This window comes from Rhinolophus sinicus, chromosome 18, assembly GCF_057876585.1.
Source record: "Rhinolophus sinicus isolate RSI-liver-muscle chromosome 18, RSI-T2T, whole genome shotgun sequence".
Taxonomy (NCBI): Eukaryota; Metazoa; Chordata; class Mammalia; order Chiroptera; family Rhinolophidae; genus Rhinolophus; species Rhinolophus sinicus.
Genome location: NC_142518.1, coordinates 67324596 through 67346050, shown reverse-complemented (window position 1 = coordinate 67346050; position 21455 = coordinate 67324596). Strand labels below are relative to the sequence as shown.

The 21455-nt window shown below is 41.6% G+C and overlaps 2 protein-coding genes across 3 annotated transcripts in view; one reads left to right on the top strand and one right to left on the bottom strand.

Annotated features, from left to right (window-relative positions):
* Positions 1-450: 450 nt before the first annotated feature.
* RPL36A (ribosomal protein L36a) lies at positions 451-3140 on the bottom strand. The gene is made up of 5 exons (XM_019716667.3): positions 2993-3140; positions 2480-2585; positions 2219-2286; positions 789-911; positions 451-513 (listed from the first exon to the last, which is right to left on the bottom strand). The coding sequence occupies exons 1-5, from the start codon at positions 3101-3103 to the stop codon at positions 493-495; spliced, it is 429 nt and encodes a 142-aa protein (XP_019572226.1). The 5' UTR covers positions 3104-3140; the 3' UTR covers positions 451-492.
* Positions 3141-7826: 4686 nt separating this feature from the next.
* Positions 7827-21455, top strand: part of BTK (Bruton tyrosine kinase) — a 32774-nt gene continuing 19145 nt past the window's right edge. For both annotated transcript variants that reach the window (XR_012493263.2, XM_019716678.3), the window contains exons 1-3: positions 7827-7964; positions 19222-19392; positions 19908-20006. Coding sequence is in view for 1 of the 2 variants with exons in the window: in XM_019716678.3 (XP_019572237.1) it covers positions 19252-19392; positions 19908-20006 (240 nt within the window). In the remaining variant the exon portion in view is untranslated. The remainder of the gene's footprint in view (positions 7965-19221; positions 19393-19907; positions 20007-21455) is intronic.

Genomic DNA, 21455 nt, shown 5'->3' with positions numbered 1-21455 from the left:
ATTTCAACATGCAAAAAATTTGTTGAACTTAGAGAGGGGGCATGTCAAAATGCTTAGGTGGTATGAGAATGGAGACATAGTACGCTGTGCCTAGAGAACGGGTCCAGAATTCATTAAATGACTGAAGTGGCAAAGGTGAGAAAATCACTCGGTGAACTTTACAATATTCTCTATGGATATAACCTAATGAGCTCACTCTGAGTTTCAGGTCTCTACTTACATCCCATGATAACCAATAACCCTTGCTTGGTAACAGCAAAAGGGATCCCATGAAGCCCCAAGTGATTAGTGTCAAACTAGACCACCACAACATCTGATTTAAGTTCAACCAGATTCAGTCCAAAATGAGTCAAGTACCCAGAACCATCAAGCATAAATTTCCCAAGGGAAATTTTATTAATGACACTAGTTTATTTCCCTCCCCAAAAGACCAACCACATGAAGCAAACATATTCTCAAGATTTTATTGTCTTCACGATAAAAATATGAAGCTTAGAACTGGATCACTTGGCCCTGTAACAGAAAGGAAAAAAAAAAGTGATTTTTTTGTATTTTGAACAGTGTCTATTCCTAACTGGATCACCATCCTTTATTAAGGTAAGTTCTCACGCTCCCTTTCCTATTCATGCCAAACCCAACACCAAAATCTCACACCTTCAGCTATGGATCAAGTTATTCTGACGCTTGCCCCTGATCCTGATGCCACAATAAATAAGTGGGCAGAAATGTTCACCTCTCCAAATAAAGCTATATAGAAAAGACTGCACCTTCCACCAAAAATTATGTACCTTTCTCTTCTTATCTCCTCCCAGTTCAAAATGTTTGCATCTCTTAATAGCCAGCATTCTCTTAGATCTGCAGTTGGGCTCAACACATTCAAGCCTCAGGACAATCTTCTTTGTAGTTTTAGCCTGGAAAAAAAATAAACTCTTCATAAATCACTGCAGAAAAGCTGTTTTCAAAAAAACATGACTCTGTTGGGTTAATACTACTTAAAGCAAAGCTTTGCAAATGACAGTTGTGACAATTGGTCTTTGGCTATAGGGAGAAAACAAATGTGAAAACCAGTGGATTTAAGAGAGAATAGCAAAAGTGGCAGATTATCTGTTATCAAGTTCTCCATTCACAAACATCCTAGAGGGCTTATCAAATAGGCACTCATCAAACCACCTTGAACTTGTGTGGCCTTCAGCAGCTCTGCATAGTTAAGTATTCCACAACCAAAAATGGGTCATCCAAGTCTATGCAACTATGAAATAAACACAACTTTCGCAATTCATTAAATAGGGTTAACAACTGTTACTTAAGACCTACCAGTTCTGAGACTATATACAATTACGTCTAGAATTTGTGTGTATTTAAATTAATTATTTTAACATAAGGTAGCTGCCCCATGAATTCTCAACTTGTTAAGCCTGCTTCTATAGTCAGAATTCTACTGCTGCTAGTTTACAGCTCTCAAAAAATCCAAAACCTAGCTAGAAAGCTTCCCATCTTCTCAACAGATTAACTGAATGTGAAAAGGCAAGCAAGCATTCCTTTTATCACTTTGAGATCAAATCATTTATTGCACCTAAATGAACACTAAAGTCATTCCTTGGTACCTTCTGCAACCAGGCTAACAGAAGAGCAAAGTGCCTAAAGAAATTCTATGGTCCTGGGAATGCTGTTCCCGACACTGTGTACTTACTTTAAGAAGTAGCCAAATCGCCCAGGGCAAAAACACAATCAGCCAGAGAATGACAAGAGTTCAGGCCGCCAGTAGGAGGCCTAAATGGCAATTTTAAAGAGCTTTATGACTTCATGAGGTAGAAGACCGATTGCAGGGTGAGCTGAGAAGCAAAATAAGAACAATTCTTACTGCAAGCAAGAGCTGAGGATTCACTAGGATATGAGGAGATAGGAACAGGGCAAAGGAAAGGATTTACTGGTATACTCAAACTTCAGTCTTTAGAAAGGCAGGGGACATGTTTGCCTCTTCAAAAAGGAAAGGACAAAAAACACAAACACTGCGATGGGGCCGTATTGTAGACTACAGTCAGACCTGGTTGCACTCCCAGCTCCACTGCCTACTGGGTATGTCGCTGCAGGTGACTGAAGATAACTTCTCTGAAACTATGAAAACATGCATCTTTATCGTAGAGGTGTGTGGGCTAACAACAAATGCAAGGTCTTTACCAGTCAGTGGGAAGCACATCAAATAGTAATTACTACTCACCTTTTTGCGGAAAATTGGCTTAGTCTGCCCACCATAACCACTCTGCTTCCTGTCATAACGCCGCTTTCCTGGGAGAATGAAAATTATTTGTTACGATATAACAAAGACAATAAATCACAACAGCCACGTGAAAAATCCTTCTTAGTGATTTTATCCTGAGGTTTCCAGCAGAAATATCAATGCCCAAGAGGCGGGATGGGGGCGTCTGAGCTCGTATGTACTATACAAATGTCACATTCAAACCCAATCATGTAGACTTACCCTGCGCATACAGAGAATCCTTGCCTTTCTTGTACTGTGTCACTTTGTGGGGCTGGTGCTTGCCACACTTCTTACAGAAAGTCCGGCGGGTTTTAGGAACGTTCACCTAATAAACAGTTCAGAACGTGGTGTTATCAGATGCCAAAGGCACAACTCCAACCCAGCTGACGCTAAGGCAGTCCACGAGGACTCGACTCGCAAAATCCTCGCTAAGACACAACGCAGACTAGGTGGTCCAGCCCTATGTGCTTCAAGTACAGCTGCGTCCGACGGGCCCTAAAGTGTTAGGAGAGCATATCCTAACTTAGAGAGACCCGCTAAGTCTACCTCTTCTATCCAACCACTTCAATTCCTAGCCCCGAAGCCCGGTCCCTTCGGGGTCGATCCCATCAACACTGGGTTTCTTTGGTACAACGAATCCGCAAAGGGGCTCGGACCCATTCCGGATGGTACCGTTGACCGGGGGAGGAAAGATTAAACTGGATGGTACCGTACCCCCACCCCAAGACCTACCATGTTTGTGAGAGCGCTATCCGCGCGGAAAGAAAGAGGCCGGGCTGGAAACGGAAGTATGTAGTTGGTTCCTGGTCGCCCTTCTTCATGGGAGGCAGTGGGAGCAACCATAGAGTCTAAGCCTCTGTGCGCAGCGCCCTCTGGCAGCTGAGAGGACTCGATTCGGAGCTGGGGACGGGAGCTTAAGGAAGGGCTCTGCTGAGGCTAGCACATTCTCTTGGACTTCCTCCCTCCCCCTAGCTTTGCGACTTTTCCTCACTTCATCACTTTTGGCAGACGCTGATTCGGTGCAGCATTAAGTGAAGGAAGCAGTGCTCTTGCAGACCCTCTGGCCTCCCTCTCCCCCCCCCCCATGGACGGCAGGACTAGAGGCAAGTGGAGGGGCCCACCACCTGCATGTTCCATTCCTGTTCCACCTCAAGGACACTGGGAACATCTTTTGCAGGAACTGCTGGTTCACGGAAGACTTGGAGGGAGCCAGTGCTCTAGTCCATCTATCACATAGTCAGTTGGTCCACTCAGCGAATGCATATTGAATGCCTATTCTGTGTTGGGCACAATAATCAAATAATCATGCTCATAATGTATAATTACAGACTAAGTACTTTGTAAAAAGGGAACAATGATCAGCATTAAAGCAGCCCCTTTTTGTTGAGGGAACTGGTTGGCTGCCCTAGGTTCTGAAAAATGAGGATGAAATTGTTCAGCTGAGGCAATCAGGTCAAGATACAGGAAGTATCCAGCCATGTTTCCCTTCCCTGGATACCTGTATGAACAAAAAAAGGAGCCAAATACTAAACCTGACAAGCTCCTTACAAACTCGGTGATCAAAAGTAACCACACAGAAAGGTCTGAATATAAAAATTCCTACCTGGGCAGGTCACAGTGGGTAGTCTCGCCCCAGGCTTATAGCTTCCTCAGCAAAGGTCAATCGTCACCTTAAGTGAGCCTTGTCCATCGTTCTTATGCATCTAGGATAACATACTTCTGAAATGTCTGAGTAATTTTCTCTTGTAGACTCCTCGAAGGCACAACAGCAGGCACCAGAGTACAAGACCCACACCAGAGCATGAGAGCACAGAATCCTTCGTTGTTATCTTATTCTCTGCATACCACTTCTATGTGCTGTAAGTGTTAATTAACTATCCTGTACCCACCAATGTAAAAGAAGTATGTGTTTCTCCATTTTGCTTTTTATCCAATCCTAGAGATTTCCCCATTTTGCTTTCTCCCGCCTCTTTAATCTACCACCAATGGATTTCATGTGCCTCCCTTACGTTTTCCCCTTTGATTCTAAATGCATAAAAGGAAATGCACAGAATTGTACACCTGAAATCTATGTAACTTTACTAACAATTGTCACCCCAATAAACTTTAATTTTAAAAAAAGGGGAAATGTAAAACTGCCATTCTCCAGAGCATTTTCTCAGTCTGTTGAGATTTTTCTTTCCGGGCATGTCCTCAAAATTTTGGCTCAAATAAACTCTTATAAGATGAAATAAGTCAGACAGAAAAAGTCTGTTACTGATATATGGTATATAAAACTGAAAAGAACAAAAGAACAAGACAAACAAATGAAGAAACAAGAACTCACAGACATAGACAATAGTTTAGTGGTTACCAGAGGATAAAGGGGTGGGGGGTCCTAGAAGAGGGTAAACTTCTTGGGGGGGGGGGGTCAAATATATGATGATGGAAGGAGAACTGACTCTGGGTGGTGAGCACATAATGTGAGATATAGATGATGTATTATGTAATTGTACACCCGAAATCTATGCAACTTTACTAACAATTGTCACCCCAATAAACTTTAATTTAAAAAAAAACAAACCTTTTCTATATGTTTGGATGTTGTTTCATTGACAGCTGGCAGGAGGCATGTGCTAGGTTTCAAAAGAGTCCAGCAGAGAAAGACTTCAGGGTACTGAGCACTTAAAATGGATTGTCTCATTGAATTCTCACAGTAATTCCAGGAGGTAGGTGATACTATTATTCCCATTTTACAGATGAGGACATTGAGGCTGCAAGCTATTTTAAAAATTTGCCCAATGTTGACAGTATTTAGTGGAGCCAATATACAAACACAGGTAATCGGAATCCAGAGCCTGGGTTCTCTTACCGTTATACAACATGACAATTGTGGCCTGTTAACTATAATAGGTAACAATTATTGAACACTCATTATATGCCAGGCATTTTCCTAACCACCTTATATACTACCTCTTTTAATCCTAATAATCTGGGCAGCACATACCATTATTAGTATTTAACAGGTTAAGAAACAGAGGCACAAGAGGCATTAATTTGCTTACCCAAAGTCACACAGATGGTTATTTTGTGGAGCTGGAATTTGATCCCAGGTAGTCTAACACCACAGCCTTGCACTTAACCACAACATCACACCGAGGAAGCAAGGGCATTTGCAGGGTGGAGAAGGATGAGGAGAGAGAATTGGGCAGAGGTGTAGGAGGAGCTGCCAGTGGATTAAGGGCCAAGGAACAATGAGAGCTTGTGGTCTCCTGCTTGCATAACCCTTCAGGAGCATCCATGGGTCTTGAGCTGACTCTCTGATCATCCCCTTTTTGTTAGATAGTCTCTGGGAATGAGATAATAAAAGCATTACCACTACTTGTTACATTTCTTAAAAGTTGTCTTTGCCAGACAACTAGCCTGTAGTCTCACAGCATTTTCTTCTCTCCGGGCTCTTAGGCAGTCTCACTCACACTGGCCTTAGAGGAGTTTCTAGAGGTTTTAGGTGTTAGTAACATGGAAATATGAAGACAGCGAACATGGCCCCTCTTAGTTTAATCAACCTTAGTTCTTCCTATGACATCTCATGTGACATGGCTTTGGTTTCGATTCCCTTCACCAATCCTGATCTCTGTGTTGGACAAGCTCCTGCCCATTAATTTCCCCTAGGGTGAGGCACTCAGAACTGAACACAGGACTCTATATATAGCCTGGTCCTGCAGAGTAGGTGGCCTGTTCATGTTCCTATGCCTAGATATTTTACTTCTGCAAGGAAATCTAATATCACTTTATATTTTCTGGCTGCCATATTACTGACATGACATTTCTCTTGATTCCTATCAGCAAAAACCTCTGAAACATTTCCACAAATGCTACTGCTACCTCACTTTCACCTGGAGTCGTTTGAAGTTCAGTGTCAGTGCCCAATTATGGGACATGACCCTTAGCCCTGGTAAACTACATTTTGTTGACTTTGGCTTGTCACGCCAGGTGATCAAGATCTGTTGGAAACTGTTTGCTCTGGTTCTGTCATCCCATCTAACTCACAACAGCCTTGTGCCGTTCACTGATTGGCTAGGCTACTTTCTATAGTTTCCTCCAAGGTCATTAATAAAAATGTTGAACAAGATAGCACCAAGCACAGAAACTTATATTATACTGGGAATTTCTTGAGGTGACACTAGGGCATTTATTTGCACTATTTGGGTGCAGTCCTTCTGTCCATCTAGCCAAGTGTGTTAAGGGAGTACTCATGGGCAGAAGGTGAAGAAGCACCTAGGTTTACTTTCCCCTTTTCCTTGCCCTCCTCTCCCTGTCCAGCCTCCCCATTTTATGCCCATTAATTCCCCGTCTCCACCCCAAGATGCACCTTGAGAAGGGATAGGGCATGTGACAACAAGTAGAATCTGAAGAAAAGGGGAGTAAAGGCAAATGTCTGTGAGCAACTCTCAGGCAGGTGACTGGAGCCGCTGTTAAGAGGTGACTAGTTGAAAGGATATAAATTATCAATAAAATAGGAAGATTATGCAACACTTGCCATCCGTCTATCTTGTGCAGATATGAGGATTAACCACTCTACAAATGCTTTTTTTAAAAAGTCCTGTTGCCTTAAAAATTCTTATGGACTTCTAGTGGGATCTGTGATCTGTTTCTATATTAGGATACAGCACCTGGGGCAAGTAAACATGGTAGTGCCTGATGTGTCAAGGTGGGCAAGCAGATCAGTCACCAGGGGCTCTGCTGCCATCCTGTCTGCAGCCAGTACTGGTTGAATTTCCTAGGAGAATCCTCAGGGAGAAGATGGCTGCTGGAACATAGCAGAGATAGCTGAGGAAATATTCAGGCTTTAAGTAACACACCTAGTCTGGTTTATTGCTTTATAGGATTAATGTGAAAAGTGTAAATTAGGAGTTAATCTCTGCAGCAGAATCTTTAATGGAGAAAATCAACATCCACAGAAAGAAAATAGGGAAGGTCACAAGTCTTTTTGTGGTCTTACATTTGGACATTTTTATCTGTAGAAAAAATGCTTTCTTTGAAAATGACTCAGCAGGGGGAAGTCTTGTCTCTCCTGTCAGGCTCCTTACTTTGGGGTCCCTTCATAAGCACTCTCCATCCTTCACTGTCAAGTTTAACTGTGTGATCCTGAGTCTCTTTGGCCTTGGAGGACATGAGACTCTAAAGGCTCTCTTCCTCTTTAGTCCCTTTGTTTTGTCTTTGTGTGGTCTGCATTTCTCCTCCTTCCGGTAAGTCTCCAATACCTCTGCTGACCATTCCCACAGTCCTTTAAGCATGTTGTCCCTTTACCGTGAGGAAGTCTGCCTGATGACCCATGTGCTCAATCCAGCCCCATCTAGAGCCTCAGTGGCCCCAGTAATGTTGAGAAGGGTTCTTTCAGAGAGGACTCAAGACAGTAGTGTCAGAGGTCCCAAGCAAATGAAGGGCGGGGACAACTGGGAGGGGGTGGTTAGAATAGGGACAGCAGCAGGGAACCAGATACCATGCTGCTGAGAAGAAGAAAAAAAAGGCATTGGTTTAAGTCAGGAAACGAAAAAAGGGAACTGAGTGGCTGTGAAAGGGTGGGGTTTGCTCAGACTGTCCTTCCTCTCTGGACTGTAAGAATATGTCTCCAGGGCCAGTGTCTTCTGAGATCGAGTCCCACCTTCAAAGTCCTGGCATCTCAATGCATCTGGGAAGCTACCTGCACTAAGTCAGGACTAAGGTGGGTCTGCGGCATGGCAGGGGCTGGGCAGCAGCAGCAAATATCTTTTGTGGGAATCCTGAAGGCCAGAGAGAAGGCATGGCTGCTGCCATGTAGTCGGCTGATGGAGGAGGATGACTGAGGCTGGGAGTATCATCAGCAGAAGGTCCCCTGGCAGTCCCCTCCGATGATCAGAACAGGCTGTTAGGGTTCTTTCTGAGGACAGTTGTGGGGGAAACCGGAAGAGCAAAAAGTGACATGAGGTGAACATCTGAACAGGTAACAAATGTTGGAAAGGGGCGCCTGTGAAAAAGTTTGCTGAAAAGTAATATTGTCGGTGGCAATAGGATAAAAATAAGCCCTTTGTTCAAATATTGCTTGAAGACCCCAAATGTGTACTTGTGTCATTGAGGTCCTTGGAAGAAGAAATTCTAAGAGGTAGATTGTCTGAGAAAATGGTGAAAGCTCACACACCACAATAGGCCGCTGACCTTTGAAAGCCGGGGAAAGGTATCTGCTAAACCAGCCTTCAGGCAACCTGCCTCAGGCTGCATCAGGTCCATGTTACGGGGATCACAGCTATCTTGTTGGAAGGATTGTGTGCACTAGCCTCCGTGGTAACAGTGGGTAAGAGACTGGGGCAGAAGAAAGCAGCTTCAGCCTCAGCCCAGACAGTGTGGTCAACCCCTGAGGTTTTCCCTATTACCATTGCCTGCCTGCCATGTGCACGGCTTTTCTCTTGTCTTCATCATTTCTCCTTTCCTCCTCTCCATCCCCCCTTCTCCTCCTCCTCCTTTCTCTGCCTGTACCCCTTTTTCTTTATTCCCTCCTTTATTTTGTTCATTACCACATTCCCTGAAACAGGGGCAGCACTTCATAAATAATTGTTGAAGTGCATTGCATTTTTCTTGCCCCTTTCTTCCCCTGCTCTTTTCACTTTTCCTTCCCCTTACTTGCCTAGTGCTACTACCTTCCCCATAGGATTGTTGGGGGGCAATAACGGTGTTAATATATGTAAAGTGGTGAAAACAGAGCCTGGCAATAGTAAGTGCTAATATCTCAGTGTTTGTTATTATTTTTATTCTGCCTGAGACCTGCCAGTGTCCCCAGCGCGCCTGCCTAGAGCAAATGGTGTGGGATTTAGAACAAAAGGGATCTCTGGCTCTGACCAAGAAATCCTTGGATGTGTTGCTGGACCTCCAAATAGAATCCCAGTCCAGGTTGCCAGCCATCTGGCTCTCCAAGCTCCAAGTCTCTATCCCATGCTGTGCATTTCCAGAGGCAGAGCAGTAGCAAAGCCCAGAGGCAGCGGTCTGCCAGCTCAGGGGCTGTCCTCTGTGCTGTTAGTTGTGTGCTAGCTCTGCTCCTTCTCTCATTTTGCATGCCAAGTCTCTGAACCAAAGGTGCTACAGCCTCTCTGGAGCCTCAGTTATTTGGTAAAACAATGCCACCCTCCAAATAAGCCACAAAATGCAAATACTCATGGAACTTAAAGCATTTTACTGAAACAGTATCCCTTAGGGCTAGCCCTATCTGCTCTAGTCTGACCCATTTTATATTCAGACTACTTAAACTACCTGTTGTGTTAAAGTCCAAATTCCTGTTGCTTATGGTCAGTGCTGTGTTTGGTTAGAATCCTTTGTAAACTCCTTGTGGTGAGAAGTAGTACAACTTTCCATCCACTTCTAGGGTCTTGGTGCAATTTTAAAATATCATTACTCTGATTTACTATTTCCATTAGAGCAAATTTCCTATAGAGTTTCCTTTCAGTGGACTAGACCTATACCAGGAAGTGACTTAGGTATAAGAAGATACGGCTTTTGAAAACCAGTTTGGGTGTTCTCCACAAAGTCATCAGATACCTATTTTTCATCCAGTGATGCCAAGATCTGACTGTTAACTCCTGGGAATCAGGGAGAGCTAGAATTTTCAGTGTGGTAGTGCTCAGCAAGAAGCTAGAGACAGACCTTGACCTAATTCACTCTAAAGTTGCTTGGTTATGCAAATGAAGCCATCAGGGGAGGGGGAGAGAGAACTCCTCTGAGGACCCTGAAACAAATGAGCCACATGTGACTTTCAGTTTCTATGGAGGTTCATGTGCACTGACTGAGGGTGTTCAGAGAGCACTGGAAACATGAAAGCCTTCATCTCAGGCTTTCCTTCTCACTCTCTGAGAGCCATCACCTCACCCAGATGCCCTTAGGGTTAATTTTGGTCTACGGAGCCTCGAGAAGCTCATCTCACTGCCTAGCCTCCCTGAAAAAGAAATGAACAATAGTCTATTACCGTGTTTCCCCGAAAATAAGACCTAGCCGGACAATCAGCTCTAATGCATTTTTGGAGCAAAAATTAATATAAGACCCAGTATGATATGATATGATATGGTATGATGTGATGTGATATGCTATGCTATGCTATGCTATGCTATGCTATGCTATGCTATGCTATGCTATGCTATGCTATGCTATGATACAAGACCCAGTCTTATATTATAGTAAAATAAGACCAGGTCTTATATTAATTTTTGTTCCAAAAGATGTATTGGAGCTGACTGTCTGGCTAGGTCTTATTTTTGGGAAAACACTGTAGCTCATCCCTAGAAGAAGAAAATTCTAGAGTGAAGAGAAGTTAAATTTTAGACCAGGTGGATGTTGGAATGTATTGGAGTTCAAGATCACTGGTTCAATGAGAAAACAAATTCATCGGCAATAAAAACAGTAAAAAATTGATTAGAAATGGAGCAGAAAGAGTTAAAAGTATGGGGAAAGCAGACTCTCAAAAATGCTGTTTAGGGTGAATTGGTATAATGTTTCTGGAAAATACTTTGTCAATATGTTTCAAAATGCAAAATGCACATACTTTTTGACTTGGTAAATGATGCATATGTAGAGATCCTAATATCATGGGGAAATAATCACAAGTAATAAAAATTTTAGATATTTGGGGGGAAAAGTGTGCTGGATGGATGGATGGATGGATCGATGGATGCATGGATAGGTAATATAAAGAAAAATAAGCAAACTACAAATAGTACTATGTGCAATATGATCTTAAATATAAGAAAAATGCACAGGAAAAAAAGGAAGGTAATGTGGCCAAATATTAATGCCTCTGGATAATGAGCTTATAATTGGTGTTTTCTTTTTAATATTCCTGTAATTAAAACATTTTCTATAATGAACATGTTGTTTTGATATCAAAGGAAAAAATAAATAAAAGTATTTAAACCATAGAAAACAAAAAACTAAACTGGAAAAAAAAAATAAAAAAGACAAAGAAGCACACAAGTCCCGAGTGAAAGATATACACCCCAGCAGTCACTCTCCAGGGCAGAGGGACAATGCCGAAAGTATTACCACCAATCTGATTGTGAGTGTAAATTTGAGGATTGATTATCTGGCTCTCCTTGCATCATCACTTGGCCAGAATCTACTGTCTCTAGTAGAGGGTGGAAGAGATGATGAATCCCAGAGACCTAGAAGTTTCCAGAACCACAGAAGAAAATGTAAAATGTTAACAACATGAAATACTGAAAAAGAACCATAGCCCTCAGATCTCTTGGAAATGACTACAGCAGATGAGAATTTCTCTGGTTAGCATGCAGCCAGAAAAGTGATTTTGGCTGGAAGTCTTCGCCACAAATTGGTTTACCTGCAGCACTGACCCTGAAGATTATCATCAAATAATTATGTCTCACTGGAGCCTGAATAGAGCTTCTTGGAACTCAACAAGAACAATTAAGTTTCTTTGTTGCTACGGTTATGATGTTTTAAAGAAGACTTCTCTTCTGCTTCCAGGGCCAGGGAATTCTCAATCAAAATCTCAATCAGAACCTGAGAGATGCTTCTTGTGGCTGAGGAGAGATTTTTGGTAGGCCACATTTAGCCCATCAGTTATACTCCAATTGGAGACAGTTGATAATTCTATCAGATTTCTTAGTAAAGCACCAGGAAGATAAGGACTGAGGAGGGAACAAGGGATAGCACAAAGTTTCTAGTCCAACAGATAAGCCAGACGTGGGTTTGCCACTTTGTCTCAATAACTGAGAATTCATTCTGAGAGTGGAAAACTACGATCACATGTACAAGAATGTTCTTGGCAGAGAGACAACCAAGATGGTGTAGTAGGTAAACTCTGTGTTTACCTTCTCTCACAGCCACACCAAAATTACAACTAATTTATAAAACAACCATTATTGAGAATCGCCTAAAATCAAACTGAACTGAAGGCTTTCAATTAAGGATGTGCAGAAGAAGCCACCTGCAGACAAGTAGGAAAGTCAGAAACGAGGAACGGGCTGGTCACACACCCGTGTGTGACCATTAAAGATCGGGAAGGCTATTTTGGCTGTGGGGGTCCCTCCCCATCCCCTAGAAGGGCGAGAGATCCCAGCCCCACTCCAGCCCAGGGTCCCAGTGTCGGGGAGAGAAGTCCCATAATTTTTGGTTATGAAAACCGGCAGAGATTGTGACTGAGTGAGAGTGCGGCTGCACTCACAGGCGCTCTTCTTAAGGGGACTATGCGCAGACTTGCCCACCAATGGATCACTCACTCTGAGCTCCAGCGCTGGGGCAAAAGCTGAAAGGGCAGCAGAGACAGCTGTTGGGGAATTGAGTTGTCTGGCTTGGGACGGGGTCTGGAGAGGTGTCTTTCTCCTGGATTGGGGAGCTGGTGGAGGCCATTGTTTCTTTGTTGAGCCCTCCCCCTTCCCAGCGTGCGAACACAAGCGGCCACCATATCTAACTCTCCCCAGTTCATTTTCCAAACCCCCGCGATTCGAGACCTGACCCTGCCCAACTTTCAGGCACACCCGGGCTGCTTTCAGTGGCTTTCTCGTGCAGGCTGCTTGCCTTGGTGCAAGCTGCAGACTTTCCTAGACTCTCAAAGTTTTGTGGAGCCCAGCCAGTCACTATCTGGCTTGGCATGCCCTGTGCCTCTGGCTGAGGAACCCTAAGCCGGCACTAGCGGCAGCTAGCCATGGTTTGCAGCTTGTGCTCTCAAAGTGCTTCCAAGCACAGCATGGATGGTAGTCATTTGTGGATTTCTTTGTGGTTCCTGTTGGGTGGCCTTGGGTGGGACACAGACTGTGGCTGAACTTGACCTACAGCGGACCCCCTCTAGGGTGGTCCTGGGGCTGGCGCCCCTGGAGGCCAGCTTCAAAACAAGCTGGAGCATCACCCAGCCGCCTCCTAGATTGACACACCCAACGGGCAGATTGGGCAGGCACCAGAGTCCTGTTGAGGTGGATCCTGCTCCATAGGATCAGCCCCTGCACAACAACCCTTCCACTGTAGTCAAGGCCAGTCCTCACAACCAGTGAGCCCAAGGGTCAGTCCCTCCCATTGATGTGCAATTATCAACCAAGGCTCAACTATTATACAAGAGGAGGGCATACACAACCCACACAAGGGACACACCTAGAGTGTGTGGCTCAGGTGACCAGAAAGACTGTGCCACTGAACCCCACAGCACACCTACTACATAAGGCCATTCTACTAAGACCAGAAGACATAGCAACTCTACCTAATACATAAAAACAAACACAGGGAGGCAGGCAAAATGGAGAGACAAAGAAACATGTCCCAAATAAAAGAACAAAACAAAGCTCCAGAAAAAGAACTAAGTGAAAAGAAATAAGCAATCTATCAGATGCAGAGTTCCAAACACTGGCTATAAGAATGCTCAGTGATCTCAGGGAGAACTTCAACAGAGAGATAGGAAACATAAAAATGGAGATGAAAACCAAAAAAAAAACAATGAGCCAGAAATAAAGGCTACCGTAACAGAAATGAAGAATACATTACAAGGAATCAACAGTACATTAAGTGAAGCGGAGGATCAAACAAGCCATGTAGAAGATAGGGTAGTAGAAAACACCCAACCAGAAAAGCAAAAAGCAAAAACAATCCAAAAACATTGAGAAGTTTAAGGGGTCTCTGGGACAATATCAAGCATACCAATATTTGCATTATAGGGGTACCAGAAGGAGAAGAGAGAAAGCAAGGAATTGAAAACCCACTTGAAGAAATAATGACAGAAAACTTCCCTAGCCTGGTGAAGGAAATAGACATTCAAGCCCAGGGAGCACATAAAGTCCCAAACAAGGTGAACCCAAAGAGGCCAACACTGAGGCACATCATAATTAAAATGCCAAAGGTTAAATACAAAGAGAGAATCTTAAAAGCAGCAAGAGAAAAGCAGTTAGTTACCTACAAGGGAGCCCCCATACGACTGTCAGCTGATTTCTCAACAGAAACTTTGCAGGCAAGAAGGGAGTGGCAGGAAATATTCCAAGTGATGAAAAGCAATCGCATACAACCAAGATTGCTCTACCTAGCAAGGCTGTCATTTAGAATTGAAGCACAGATAAGGAGCTTCTCAGATAAGAAAAAGCTGAAGGAGTTCATCACCAAACCAGTATTACAAGGAATCTTAGAGAAACTTCTTTAAGATAGGAGGGGGGTTAAGGATGGGTGAAAGGGGAAGGGATTAAGAAGTACAAATTCGTTATTATACAGCAGTCATGAGGATGTAAGGTATAGCATAAGAAATATAGTCAATAATATTGTAATAACCAGGTATGATGCCAGATAGGTACTAGATTTATCAGGGTGATAGATGGGAATGGGATTGGGGGCAGGGTGAAAAAGGTGAAGGTATTAAGAAATACAAAGATACAAATTGGTAGCTAATACAGAATGGGGAATATAATCAACAATGTTGTAAAGATCATGTAAGGTACCAGATGGGCACAGGACTTATCAGTGGGATCACGTTATAGACTGTGCAGATACCTGACCAATGCACTATACATCTGAAGCTGAAGTAGAATAATATTGGATGTCAACTATAACTAAATATATAGGTATATATAGTCACAGGATGTGAGTACAACATAGGGAAGATAGTCGATGGTATTGTAACAGCTATACAAGATGTCAGAGGAGTAGTAGCTTGAGGAGGAGTGAGTTATCACTTTATGAGGGTTTTAAATGTCTATTACGTTGCTTTGTACACCTGTAACTAATAATAAAAAAACAATATTCACACAGCACTGTTCATAATTGAAAATAAACAACCTCAATATCCATCAATAGGAGATTGGATAAAGCGTGATGTAGTCAGTATATAAAATACTTTATGCATATAACAAAATGAATTACATGTATGAACTAGAGTTACCAAAATAAATCTTAAAACATTACATTGAGGGGGAAAACAGGAAGTTGCTGAAGAATCTGTACCACTTACATAAAAATATAAAATACAAACCAATACTAAATGTCTTTTATGGATACTTACCTATGTAATAATAATAATATAAAAACATGGCCAGGAATGACAAAGACCAAAATCAAGATAGTGGTAATTTCTAAGGAGGGAGGGGACTGATTGTGGAGAAGGACACAAGAAGGTTTTGACTCTGGATAGTATTTCTGAAAATACTAGAAGCAATTATGGTGCAGTGTTAGGACTCTACAGAGCTTAGCAGTGAATACTTGAGTGTAATGTTATTCTCTGTACTTTTGGCTATTCACAATATTTCATAATATAAAAGAAAGTGTGTTCAATTGAAGTTTTACATCAACAGTAAGTATTAACAATCCAAGGGACATAAAGTAGGTGTTCCACCTAAACCCCAAGCTTTTATCCCATCAACAATGAAAAATCCTGAAAAGGAAAGAGTGAATGACTAGGAATCCACTAGTTAGGATCTCCTTGTGGAAGATTTAAAGGAAAATGTAAGAAAACCTGGTGGGACTGAGAAGAGTCCTCATGTGGGAAAAAGTACAGTTGACAGTTAACAAGGACAAATCATTTTTTCCAGCCTGGAGAAATATTGCAGAGGAAAGTGCTCCATGATCCTCTCTTATCCCCTGTACTTACCCACCATTTCCTCTTTTGCTGAATGTTCCTAGAAGATGAAGAAGGTCTATCCCAACTGCTGTTTGATGACAGCCATGGGAAATGACAGGATGTTGAGGTGGATGGCATTACACCTCATTGAAGGCAAAAAAAAAAAAAAAAAAATCCCTCTGGTAGGCAATGAGGTATCTATCACAGAAACAGCAAGGGTTGGGGAGTCCAGATGGATGAGGTTGGGCAATCACATAATGTTCACGAGTCTCACTTTCCTCACTGTTTGTTGTGAGGAATAAATGAAATAACGTGTATAAAATGCCTGACAGGTAGACCGCACTGAGAGAAACAGTTCCCTTCCATTTCTCTGGGGAGAAAAGGTAATGGCCAGAATCGTGCTGGGCAATTAAGTAATGCTTTAAAAAAGAAATAAAAAGAAACACTGCTTCTTCGATATTCTGGTTAAGCAGTTATTTGTACTATGACTGACTGGTTATTTCTAACTAACATCTGGATTCTTCCCAATAATAAGCAGGCTATAAAGTTTTCTCAATTGTCCTCTGGTGTTGTCCCTAATAGTGTTTTATCTCAGCATGAGAAAGATAGGAACCAAGGGTGGTTTAGTTTACTGATTCTGCGCGTGCTGTTTAGACTAATTCCTTGGCATAGTGCAGTTTGTAAGATGGCTGAACTCTTACTAGCAAACATCCTCTTTCTGAATTCTTCTGCTCCATAGGGAGCTGGGAGGATGCAAAAGGTGGCTACATGAAAATCCTTGCATTTGTAGTTTAATAAAGAGAATGTCATAATGCTGGAATTCTATGTTTAAACAAAGAGCTCTGTGTCTTTTTATTATTTTTCCTCCTCCTCTTTCTTTCTTTATACGAACTGTGTGTGTGTGCGTGTGTGTGTGCATGTGTGTGTGTAACATTCATGTCACTTCCATTTCCACCCCCTGAGTGAGGTGCAGGGTCAGTCCTCATAGTGCATCTTTTGTGGTCAAATCACCTCTGTAAGCTGCTGAAATTGTTAGAAAAAAAAATTGGAACCTGCTACAATAAGGACCCAAAGAAGCTGCAACAGCCCTGTAACACAGTGTGTCCCTTACACACCAACCTTCAGGAAGACGTAAAGATACATACCTCTTTTTTCACACTATTACTGGATGAAGCAGCGGTGACTAAGAACTACCACATTTTCAGGCTGTGTGTGTCTGGACTGGATCACAAGTAATGGGAGGAAAGCAGTCAAAGAAGTGGTGACCAGGCCATGGAAATCCCAGTAATCCTCAAGCTTAATGATCTAGAGGTAGAGGACATTTCAACCCTTGCTCACAGAGGCAATGGCTGGTGAGAAGCTTACTTCCTCATACTTAGACCAACACTAAGCCCTGCCCCAACACAGATATTTGAAAGGGAGGAAGGCTTCCTCTTGTACAAACTGGATTTGTTCTAAAAATGAAAAAGAGCAAAGGCAGTTTCCAGAAGGACCTGTATTATAGGAAATAAGAACAGAGACCAAGACTGAAGCAGATGTTCAGTCTGAGCAAGGAGTGTATTCACCAAGAGTTCGCAGAAAAACTAAAGGCAAAATGCTAGATGTGCTTTATTCAGTGAAAAGAAGCACAACTGGATGTGGTTTGGTGGGTAGCTTCTAATCCAATTTACTGGTTATGCTACTCAGTTCCTTTAGGGTTTTATTTTGTCTTCTGTAATTTGAGTCTCTAATTGTGAAGAGGTACTTAATTGGAATTCACCATAGGAACAAATGTGATATTATTACAGGATCCCGAAGAGTTGGAAGCTGCTGAGAATAGAGTATTATTATTTGGTGACCACTGCTTCTGGGTAAATGAATAATTTCAATGGTCAGAGAAATCTATTTGGGGTTTGAGTTGAACCTGAATGTTAGAAAGGACTCTCCTTGGTTGTAAACCCTTATCAGTTTGTCACCCCTGTGAGAGACCATTTAAATTAGGGAGTCAGGGAAAAGAGCTGTGTAGGGAAAGGTTTATTCCTTTGCCCAATTTTTCTCAAAAAGACCATTTGCAAACCACTGAAGTCATCCACCACAAGGAAATGGCATCTACATAGCGGATCATTCTGAACATCCCTGGTGTTCCTTTAACCTATTTTTGTCTCCCCAGTATGATACCAGAATCTTTCACACCACAGGAAAGAGCAAAATAACAATGTGGATAGCCTCAGGCTTCAATAAAAACCACTCCCTTGCTTTCCTGGTGTGAGCAACAATCTGCGCTTCACAAGTAGAAAAATACCTGCTGACTTTATTCTGCTTCCTTGGTGCCACCACAGGCATAAGGAGTTTAGTTTAAAAAAATAAATCTCCCCCCGCCAAGACAAATCCTACCCTAAACAAAACTTGAAGGGGAATGGTGATTTTTTCCCCAGTATTTATTTAGTGCTCCTTTTTTTGTGACAATATTTATATTTTCACTTTATCTTTCTAATGAAGGTTTGGAATTAATAATATAAGATCGGTTGATATGAAGTGTTGTTTTGTGTGAATAAAAAGACCAATGGTGACTTTTTGCAACTTTCTTTGCCTTTCTATACTTCAGTTACCTAAACTGAATCTTTCTGGGATACTGTAAGTTTGGATAGGCCAAGAGAGTTACTTTTCATAAATGATCAGAGATGACACCCATAAGAGTAAGACAGTTGCATCTTTTGCATGATGCTGTTTACAAGAACTAATCTAAGCAAAAAGGTGGGGGAAAGCCAAAAACAAAAACAACTCCCTCCCAAAAAATTATTTTTCAATTTTAGAACAAAGCTTCCATCCTTTGTAGCTCAACCAGTGGGTGATGGGCTAAATCGGTTGGGCATCAGTTAGTACACGTCCATAACTGCAGGTGCAGCCTCCATATCCTTATTAGACCCCTTGGTTACAGACCACAGTGGCACAAAGGTTGAAACATTACATTCACTGTCTAGGAAACTGGGAACTGAAAGTCCAATATCTGCCTCAGTGGAGTTCTGGCACCTGCATTATCCCATCTGGGGATATCAGGGTCAACAGCTACACAGAGACTTTTGCTGTTCACAGATTCTTCATGTATCATAAAAGGGTGGTTAGTATGTATTTGCCTCTAGACATTATTACCAAGCACACAGGTACATGTCATTTGGCTTCCAGAGCATTCCATTGCCTTACACAAGAACTCAGTATACGTGAGCTCACAATGCAGAACCAATCCTCCCAATTCAATGTGTCCACTATACATGAAAACTAACAGAGATGGGGGCTGTGGAAGGAGGACAGCAAAGTAGGAAGAAGGTCTTTTGTTAGCTTTGCATGTTTCTGTTCCATTTGAAACTAGGTCGCTAGGCTGAGGGGGAACCAGGAGGGATGAGGATTAATGTGCTGGGTTGTCAAGAACTTTCATTATCAACAGCAAACAAGTGAACTCCAGAAAGAAGAAGCTATGGCTGCAGTGATACTGGAGAGCATCTTTTTGAAGCGATCCCAGCAGAAAAAGAAAACATCACCTTTAAACTTCAAGAAGCGCCTCTTTCTCTTGACCATGCACAAACTTTCCTACTATGAGTATGACTTTGAACGTGGGGTAAGTTTCTCTGCTTTGAAACCTGAGTATCAAGGACTTGGCCTCAGATCTTCGTTGGGGAAGAAGTAGAGGCTTTTTGGTTGGAGGAGAGAGGTGGAAGGGACCTAAGCACATTTCAAACTTAGCAAAATGTTTCCTAGCCTAGAACAGCTATGCTGGAAGAAAAATTCAAAAGTGCTAAGAAGCCATGTGGGAAGTCTTACCATAGAATGCCACTGGTGAGCACTCATTAAATGATTGTTGAGAATGAAATCCAAGACTTGGAAATTGCTTCCTTATTTTTTATGATAAGGACACACAGTCATCCACTCTTCCACAGTATTTGCCCTCCATCTGGTAGTCAAAAAAGGTTAGACTAATAGATCTGGAAGTTGTATTTTTCAAAATGACAGGTCCTGATGATAGAATATGGGTGTCATCTCACTACGTAGAATGATTAGATAACAAAATCTAACCATCTGGTTGCTTAATCACTCTTAATCTTTCTCCATTTTCTTCCTCATTCTCTTTCTCAGAGAAGAGGCAGTAAGAAGGGTTCAATAGATGTTGAGAAGATCACCTGCGTTGAAACAGTGGTTCCTGAAAAAAATCCTCCCCCTGAAAGACAGATTCCGGTAAGAAGAGACCATTGTCAGAGGAGGGGGTGGGGGAGCTGTTAAGAAACTTGGGACACTTCAATTCTCTGTAAATAAGCTGGTGATGCTGTGCAATGTGGAACACAGAAAAGCTTCTTTATAAAATTCTTCACTCTGCTGTGTATTGATTATACCAACTCTCAGCATCTTTCCCCCAGACGCAGAACAACTCACTTAACCTAGAAAATTTGTAACACCATTTTTTGTTTTGGTAACACCATTTTAAAGATGACATCATGTCAAGTTTTCAAACTGATCAGAGATAATTGGTTTTACTCCCTGGGTTGTCAGGATCAGATTTACATGCTTGAGTTAGTCTGACAGCCAGAATCCTAGGACTCTTAGTCACATACGATTTTTTAAATAGCTCACACTGTTTATTCTCTTGTCATGTCCCAGAGCCTCTCTGGGGCATACTGCCTTCTGACTTGGTTATTTGAAATATCGTTTATTTTCCCCCTAATTAGAAGAGTAATGAGTATTTATTATAAAAACTCTGGAAAATATAAAAAAAGCGCACAAAGAAGATAAAATCATGCATAATCCCATCATCCAGCTAAAAAATCTATTAACATGTTGTTGTATGGACTTACAGATGTTTTTCTTCACTAGCAACACATACAACCACACTAGTATGTGTATTATATACTTAAAACAAATCATACTACACATCTTGCTTTGCAACCTACATTTTCAATTTAACAATATATGAAAACTTTTCCCCGTGACAGTAGATACTCTTTAATAACTTGAGTTTCATGATTGCATAGTATTCCTTATCATGGGTGTACTATATTGTAATTTGTTTAACCCATTTCCTATTACTGCACATTTAAGTTGTTTTAATTACTTGATATTATAAAACATGTTGGAGGAACATCCTTGCATGCATCTTTACATACTTTTGTTATTCTTTTTCTTATAATAACTTCCTAGAGGTAAAGTTTGTCTTCTCTTTATGAAATCTGTGCACTTTTGGTTTTTATAAATATTTTTTATTCTATTTTGTTTTCTAAAAGTGGAATTTGATTTCATACACTCCTACAAACTGTTTCTATTTCTCTACACTCTTTTCAATACCAGGTATTTTTAATATTTGTTAATTTGGCAGCCAAGAAAAATGCTATTTCATTGTTGCCTTATTTTGAGCGTATTGTTACTCATAAGGTTGAACAATTATGTCTCTAGCTCATTTATATTTTTCCATTTGTGAATGGCCTGTTAATTTTTTGCCCATTTTTTATTGACATATTTACCTTATTCCTAGTACTTTTTTTTTTTTTAAGTTACCAAAAGCCACTGAATTGTACACTGCTGTAAAACAGAACAAAATCTTGCCATCTGAGACAACATGGATGGACCTACAGGGTATTTCTAGTACTTTTAAAAAAATTCTTAGCATTTTTAAAAAAAGATTTTATTGGGGAA